At 41.2% G+C, this 9,070-nt stretch overlaps 1 protein-coding gene across 1 annotated transcript; it reads left to right on the top strand.

Annotated features, from left to right (window-relative positions):
• lrrc4bb (leucine rich repeat containing 4Bb) lies at positions 1 to 4,353 on the top strand. The gene is given in 3 exon segments (XM_077219259.1): positions 1 to 292; positions 671 to 1,274; positions 1,277 to 4,353. Coding segments are annotated over 3 exon segments (2,160 nt in total). The 5' UTR covers positions 1 to 49; the 3' UTR covers positions 2,590 to 4,353.
• The last annotated feature ends 4,717 nt before the right edge of the window (positions 4,354 to 9,070 follow it).

Genomic DNA, 9,070 nt, shown 5'->3' with positions numbered 1-9,070 from the left:
AATTTGCCTTGTTTTGTTCAGGAAAGGGGCAGGACATGATTCAGTTGCCATGCAGGCTGCTATCGTAACAGGCCTTTTCAGCCCCTCCCCCCTTATCTGGTTGGTCCAACTGTTGTTGTGGCCAAACCTCCTTGGACCTCGCTTGGCCGAAGCCAGTCCCGCCTGCCCAAATCCCTGTAGCTGTTCCAATCAAGCCAGTCGAGTGATCTGTACCAGAAAAGGCTTAAATGAAGTTCCACAGAGTATCTCGTCCAATACGCGATACCTCAACCTCCAGGAGAACTCCATACAGGTAACCTATATATACGTTTTCTTCATGAAAACTGCATGCCGAAATTTGCTACAAACGAAATTGGTGAATTTCTTGCAGTGACTTGCAGAGCCTTAGTGTTAAACATACTTGGTTAGTCTTTGTTTACAAGCTCTGTTAGATTTTCAATGCTACAACCATCAGGCATTGTAGATCAGTCACCTCCAATCACAGAGTGACAGATGGTCACGCATACGCAAATACTGAAATAGAACAAAATAACAAAGATGCAACATTCATGGGTTTTGCAGAACAGGCTAAACCTTAACAATATAGATTCAGAAGATGTAGTAACCCCGTTCCAGAATGTGTCAGCTGTTATAACTAACTATATTCTGTTCCTCTCTTCTTCTTCTGCAGTTGATCAGGTCAGACACCTTCAAGCACCTAAATCATCTGGAAATTTTACAGTTGTCTAAGAACCAGATTCGTCAGATAGAAGTGGGAGCGTTCAATGGCCTTCCCAATCTTATCACCCTGGAGCTTTTTGACAACAGACTCCCACTGGTACCATCACAGGCGTTCGAGTACCTGAGCAAGCTTCGTGAACTCTGGCTAAGGAACAACCCCATAGAGACACTCCCAGCATACGCCTTCCACCGCGTGCCGTCACTGCGACGGTTAGACCTCGGTGAGTTGCGCAAACTCAGTTTCATCTCGGAGGCCGCATTCGAAGGGTTGCTGAACCTACGTTTCCTGAATCTGGGCATGTGCGGGCTTAAGGACGTACCCAACTTGACGCCTCTCGTGCGGTTAGAGGAACTGGAGCTGTCAGGAAACCAGCTGGGCATGGTGCGTCCTGGATCGTTCCAAGGCCTGGTGGCTCTACGCAAACTGTGGCTCATGCACTCTCGGATCTCTGTCATTGAGAGGAATGCCTTTGATGACCTCAAGAACCTGGAGGAGCTCAATCTGTCGCATAACTCTCTGCATTCATTGCCACATGATCTCTTCACTCCACTGCAGCAGAGCGTGTCCATCTGAACCACAACCCTTGGGTTTGCAACTGTGATGTTCTGTGGTTGAGCTGGTGGCTTAAAGAAACCGTACCTGATAACTCCACTTGTTGTGCACGATGCCATGCCCCACCAGGTACTAAGGGCAGGTACATTGGTGACCTTGACCAGAGAGACTTCACCTGCTATGCACCTGTGATTGTGGAGCCACCAACGGACCTGAACGTGACCGAGGGAATGGCAACGGAGCTAAAATGCCGCAGCGGGACATCTATGACTTCTGTTTCTTGGTTGACCCCCAATGGGACCTTGATGACCCATGGATCGTATAAGGTCCGGATCTCTGTCCTGCATGATGGAACCTTGAATTTCACCAACGTGACCATGCAAGACACCGGACCATACACCTGTATGGTCACCAACTCTGCTGGCAACACCACAGCAACTGCTGTGTTGAACGTCTCAGCTCCTGATCCAGGCAGTGGTTACAGTTACTTCACAACTGTTACTGTTGAAACCGTAGAGACGGGGCAAGAAGGGCACGAATCAGCTCGGCAGTTCGTCAACGAGACGATTATTAGCTTTCCTGGACCGACAGCCACATCTGCATCAGCAGGTCCCACTGGTTCGATGCTGTCCTCCTTGTCACCGCGAGCTACGCGTGCACCCGATCGCCCGTTCACCGTCTCCATCACAGATGTCGCCAACCTGTCGGGTCTTGAGGACGTAATGAAGACAACTAAGATCATCATAGGCTGCTTTGTGGCCATCACCTTCATGGCGGCCGTGATGCTGGTCGTCTTCTACAAGCTTCGCAAACAGCACCAACTGCACAAACACCACGGCCCGGCGCGCGCCATTGAGATCATCAACGTTGAAGATGAGATTGGATCTGCGGGAGCTAGTGGCATCACAGGAGGGAGCACTGTCCACACTGGAGCGGGAACTGGTGGAGGAAGTGGGCAGAGTCCAAGGATTCATGACCCTGAGATCATGACCCTGCCGAGCGTTGGGCAATCGGATCACCTGAACCACTACTACAAAGCGCACCACTTTAACAACAACGTGCTGGGCTTAAATATGGCCACTGGAATGCTCAACAACAAACCCAATCTTTCCTCCCAAAATCAGGCTTCGACCATGAAAATAGGGACCGGTGACACCATCCCTGGCTCGACCTCACCTCCCCTGCCAATCCCCATCCCAATGGCGATGACTTTCCATGGAACTCTGAAAGGCCTTAGTCACGTTCCCAATATGCAGACTGAGCCGCTGTTGCTATCGAATGGCTCCAAGGAGAGCGTTCAGGAGACCCAGATCTGATTACTCAAATACACATGCAGGAAGGGAAGTAGACTGGTTTTTACGCCAGTGTGACTGTCAAGTTTTTGACTTTATGGAACTCCATCCCTTTCCGACAGATTCTAAGGAATATTCCGTTCAGTGAACAGAGAGACAGGGTTTTACTGAAGTGGACATGGCGCTATTGAGTACATATGTGCCAAAGCAAGCGTCTTTTTTGCAGTTCTTTTTGAGTTGTGTCCGCGTATAAAAAATATAGTCTATATTAAAGTAGTGTAATTACTTAAGTGTTGGTTTGCCACAGTCCAGCGACACCGAGTACACACACCGATGTACAGCAGCTAACAGACCTGTATAAAAGCATACACACATTTACACTCCTCGGAGGTTGACATCATTATTCATTGTACTCACCTCGGTAGGTAGTGTACCTGTGTGTGTGTGTATATGTGTGTGTGTAAGGGACAGCATTAACTGAGACTAATTCAGAAATAAAGACTTAAACTGCTGTGATCCAGAATACATGCTCATGTTCACTCTGCTTCATGATGACATTCTGAATCTAGCACAAGTGAGGATCAGTTCATAACCTCAGAAATCTGAACTCTAAAAGACACCAGTTTCAGGGTGACACACATCATACCTAGAGGAGAGGGCAGAGAGAAGAAGCCTTTCCCCGTGAACAGTAAGAGTTACTTGGCTGCTGTCGTCAGCAAAGGTACCATAGTACCTCCCAACAAGCCGCCATAGTGCAAACTCTCTGTGCATATCTACGTTTGAAGAGATCGTGAGTGTCATATGTTTGTCTTTTCGCCTGTCAGCGCTGAAATGAAGAGTAACAGCAGTGTGTAAGGGCTATTTCACTGGTATTGGGTGTTTTTGATGTGCGCAGAACGTATCTGGACTTAAAGCCAACATGAAACGCCATTTAACTTCTGTAGTATTTCTATGTGAAACATGGATGCAGGGCGGGACTTGACTTTATCCATCTGGAATTGATTGGATTGTGAAAAGTGGGTGTACCAGAATGGAGCCAGGAGGGATTTGTGATTCTAGCCGAAATGGAAAGTCATTTCAGAGGCGGAGCAGGTTACAGTTTGATAAAAAATTTGAATTTCTTTTGGTTTTTTTTGGCATGGCATAATGTGCACAGTTGAATCGTGCACAATAAGGCCAGGAATGTGTGTTAGGAAAGTAAATAGTGTCCATTATGAGTTCATGTTGACTTTAAAATAAGCTGTATTAAAGCTTTGAAATATACTGGGATACGCAGCACAGGAGAAATTCATTGACTTGAAAATTTTAGATTTTTAACAGAGACAGAATGAAAGACATTGTGAAAATGTCCAGATTTTTCTGACGAAAGATTTTGCAATATGACATGTAATCTTATGTAAAGATTTTCAAATATACTGTTTATAGACCAAATCAGTGGGTTTGGGTTCAAGGGGCTGGTTAAGGGTCACGGTTCAGGGTTCAGGGAATGGGAATACCGCTCTTTGGGCCACTTCACATTAAACGTTAGCCATCCAGTTGGTGAAACTTGTATGCCTCACATTCAGAGAGTATTTTCTTTGAAGAGATTTGTGGACTGACCAGTCCTTCGTGGGAGCCATACAACAACTGCTGACTACATAAAGCGATCTATTGATCAAGTTCCTCATTCTTGAATGGCTTTGAAGTTGTATAATAATAATGTGCAATGTGCCATTAACTGGAGTAGAGTACACATGCGTGTATTATTGTAATTGCTGCATTAAACTTTATTCGGTTTTTAATTTCCAATTCATCATCTTTTTATCAAATTGTTGTTGTTAAAACTGATTCATCCTTTTGCAAATGGTGGGAACTTTCATTAATCAAGCTGGACTTCATTTGACAAACTGGGCAATTGTTTTCTCCATTGAATCTTGTTCGACATTATTAATTTTTGTTGAAGTATTATACATAGCTCAGCAACCTGAGGACATTATATCCCTCTCAAATGTCTCCCTGCTATTCTTCATAATGGAATTATAGGACAAACTATATTTTTTCTGTTTCTTTTATTGCTTCCCCTCTTTCTCCCTACAGTATGAAAGCTGATTGTGTTTGAATATCCAGTGGAGTTGCTTAGCAACAACATCATTGCCAGGAAATGCTCTTAAAAGCTTATTGTAGCACCTGACCCTCATCGGCTGATGCGGCACATAGGTATAGCAGAATTACGTCAGTATCACATAAGCAAAAGGTTAGTTAATGTGAGGAACGTGTTCTCTGCCTCGCTTTGTGTCCTCGACGCCTAAAAACTGCACATTGAGGAAAGATATGAGATGATCTTACAAATACACATGCTGGCATGTTTGCATTGAACCCGGATCCGAAATTTGCATAACAGAAAATTTTTGCCTGTTGAATGGTATTGATTTTAGTGGAACACATCAGTATAATTCCAAGCGCAATGATAAAGCAGTTACCACAATTGAACCTTGATTTGGCCAATTAGCCATATTGGGTGAGAAAAATTCTAATTCTAGAGAGCATTTTTGGTGCAAGATGAGACAGTCTGTCATTTTAAATGCATATATATATCTGATCATTCTGGAGTTTTTTTTAAGAGAACACCAGCATATTGCTAACATACATCAACTACAAGTGTAGTGGACACAGACCGGCGTTATAGCCAGCAAACCTCACCTTTAACCTTTCCATACCTCTATTTTATCATATAAACTTGTGAAATGCAAAATGGGTAAACCCTGACCTGCCCCAGACAGTATGTCAGAGTTCAGATGTGTTTCGTCCTGTAGCAGGTTGTTCTTCTCCTCTATGCATCCTCTCTGCGGTCAGAAAAATCACATTACCCTTACGGTTACTGAGAGACAATTCATCTAAACCTTTCCTCGTTTCAGAAAGCTGCTCTAAGCTGATTTCACTGGCTGTGAGATGAAGACACTGAGGCTGAGACCCATGATGCAGTGTATTTTAAGACAAGGCATGGAAGCTGTTTCTGAATCAGCACAGAAAGATTGTATTATGAAGCAGTTTCATCACTGTAGACTCTTGATGTGGTGGGTCTTTCTCTCTCCGTCTCTCTCTATCACATTCTCACACTGACCATGTGTTCATATATTGCCATGTATATAATCTAAAGATGTAAATATTCTCTATTTTTTGACTTACCATGAGCAGAACATGCGTTCTTCAGGATTTGAAACAGAACGAAGCTTTTTGGAAAATATTTGCATTTCTCTCTCCTTCTATTTATGGGTGAATCTCATGAAAACAGGTCATATTTCACCACATCCTCAAATGAACAAAATGATATTGTGCATAGAGAAAAATAATGCAGTATTTTTTTGCTTTGTGGCATTTTTAACTAATTTTCCTACTAATTATTATTGCTTATTATTATTAACATCTTGTATTTTGTTTGTTTGAAATTCCCAATTTTCTGTGTATGCTTTAATAAATAAAAATAATTTCAAAAAATTTAAATATATATTAGCAAAAACAAAATCGTTTAAGTACTACAATCATACATATTATATATATATATATATATATATATATATATATATATATATATTTTTTTTTTTTTTGCAATGTTGAGAATAGTTATTATTCTCTCCTTTTTTCTGAGAAATTGTACCCCCCCAAAAAAATGTAATGAAAATGACATATTACACACACAAAAAAACAACAACTAATAATGGGTTTTATTCTCACCATTTTTAAGCAAAATAAAATAAGATTTTAGGGTGAAATTTTACCCGAAACCAGTTCTTAGTAGGTTTTGTGAGATTCACTCATATATTTCTCTTATTCTGTCTTTTGAACAACGAACTCCTCAAGATAAAAAAAAGAAAAAAAACTTAAAATTAATCTTTTTTGCATTAAAAAAAATACAGTACTGCTGATATCGGCTTTGTTCTTCATCTGTTTACCTATTTATTTGTACTGAGTATTTTTAGTTGATTTGGTTTCTTTGTTGATGCTGTGTGGTTCGGCTGTGAAGAGCTATAGTTGGTTGGCCATCAGTTCCGGGTCAAAGGTTGTGGCAAATGCTTAACTGTGCGTGTGAGCCTCTGCACTATGCCATTCGCTACACAGACGCTCTTTACCAATAAAACATGGACATTTTGGCTTTAGAACTCTGACTGTGTGTCTTTATGCTCAACTTTGATTAAAGCTGCTGTAAACAATCCATTAACTTATATATTTGTGAAAGTGTTGCACAGCCTAAAGGCTTGTTGGACTTGAACTGGCGCTGCACAGACCAATCGGTAAATGACATCAAAATACTGCGATAAGAGCGATTAGAGGGCAGACGGCTTTTCAATCGCTCTCGCGGTACTTGGATGTCATTACTCATAAACCGATGTGCTGTGCCAGTTCACGTCGAACAGTACTGTAAACAGTAAAGGGGAGTGGCCTGTGCCTTTTTTTTAGCCAATCAGTAATGCTGTCTGGTTTTGAAGAGAGGGTGTGGTCTGATTCAACAGCAGTCTGGTGGAAGTTAGCAAATGGTAACATAATTGCTTAAAGCACAATTTCTTTCTTTAATTATTTCTTTCTGCAGTTTCTAGACGAGTAAATCAGTGGTTCTCAACTGGCTTTTATTCAAGACCCAGAGCCAACACGGGACAACAATTAATTATCATTCTAAAATGTCCTTAAAACCAAACACTGAAATTTTGCCATGAAATGAACAAATACAATTGGAAGAGGACACTCTTCATGATTTCACCAGCACAAAAATTGTGTTCAAACCATATTTATCCTCATTGCAATATGCTTAACACTTTAGTTTAGGGTCCAATTCTCGCTATTAACTAGTTTCTTATTAGCATGCATATTACCAGGATATTGGCTGTTTATTAGTACTTATAAACCACATCGAGCCTCTGATTCTCAGTCACACACATGTACAGTCAATACCGCAGGATACACCCCATAGGGCAGGGTTAGTTTGTGATAATGACCGGATGACTGGACATGATCCCACTCATTACACAGCTACTGAAATACATAAATCTATATGAACCGATTCAAGTGTAAATGATTCTGAGAGAAGAGCGATGCAAGAGAAATTAAGCATGGTGAACTCCAGTTTAGCATCCTTATACAACAATATTTGACAGCAGAATGCTGCGTTTGACCAAACCAGAAACAAGTCATTTGGAATATGACATTTAGATTACCGGTAGAAAGTTTGGAATAATTATGATTATTTTATGTTCACCAAGGCTGCATTTATTTGATGAAAAATACTGTAAAAACAGTAATATTGTGAAATGTTTTAACCATTTAAAATAGCTGTTTTTAATTTTTGTGTTTAATTTATTCCTGTGATCAAAACTGAATTTTCAGCATCATTACTCCAGTCTTCAGTGTCACATGAGCCTTCAGAAATCAGTATAATGATGATTTAATGCTCAAAAAACATTTCTGAATATTATCAATGTTGAAAAGAGTGATACATTTTTCAGTATTCTCTGATGAATAGAAAGTTCATAAGAATTTATTTGAAATCTGAATCTTTTGTAACATTATAAATGTGTCACTTTGATAAATTTAATGCATCCTTGCTGAATAAACATTCAATTCTTTCTTTTTTTAAATCTTACCCTAAACTTTGTATGGTAATATATCATGTGAAAATGTTTCAATTTTTTTTTATCAAATAAATGCAGCCTTGGAGAGCTTTAGAGATTTAAAAATCATGATTATTCCAAGCTTTTGAGCGGTAATGTAAAGCTCCTGAATATTCCTGAGAATGTGCACACGTCGCTGTCTTCCTGTGGCCTCACCTATACAACACACACTTCCTGCACACACTCCCCGCTCTCGTTGCAGCGTTTCCATAGCAACTGTGAAATGTGGGAAACCCTCTGTCCTTCAGAGAGGAGTGAGGGGGTGCTGGTAATCATGTGATTGAAAACAGTGATGGAGCATCAGCATATAGTGTTTGCACTCATGAAAATCATCTGCAATGATGCCGCTCGCTGACTGACTGTATGCATTACTGTATTTCTCCACGGTCTTATTTCCCGATGACAGATGCTTTTTAACTGTCTACATCAGTGCAAAATACATCTCTGGGATGCTTCATGCAGTAGTGCTTTATATCGTTTGCAGTTATCTCTGTACTAGTGAAGGTCGTAGTGTTTATGTTGGCTTGTTAGATTTGATATATATCGAATAGTTATCGCCAGTTGTTGTTAATCAGATTCAAGTGCCGAGCATCTGTGAGTACTGAACGTCTGCATCAGTAGCGAGGCCTCTGTTTCCATGACAACCACGGGCTGAAAATAGCCCGCTCTCTCTCTCTTTCTAACATGCATGTATTTATTGTCTCTGAAGACATGCCAGTGTTTTTTTCCCTCCTTTCCCCTGCTGTCTGACTCTCCCCTCATTGGCTTTCTCCTCCCCTTTGCTTTCCAAAGCTCACCTCTCTGCTCCCCTCCTCTCCTCCGCTGTTCTCCCTCCATCTCGGCTGATATATAGTGGCTCAGTTACC

The sequence above is a fragment of the Siphateles boraxobius genome, unplaced genomic scaffold (assembly GCF_051911475.1).
Source record: "Siphateles boraxobius isolate OS27281-9 unplaced genomic scaffold, OSU_SipBor_1 12, whole genome shotgun sequence".
Taxonomy (NCBI): Eukaryota; Metazoa; Chordata; class Actinopteri; order Cypriniformes; family Leuciscidae; genus Siphateles; species Siphateles boraxobius.
This window is presented reverse-complemented; position numbering and strand designations above follow the sequence as displayed.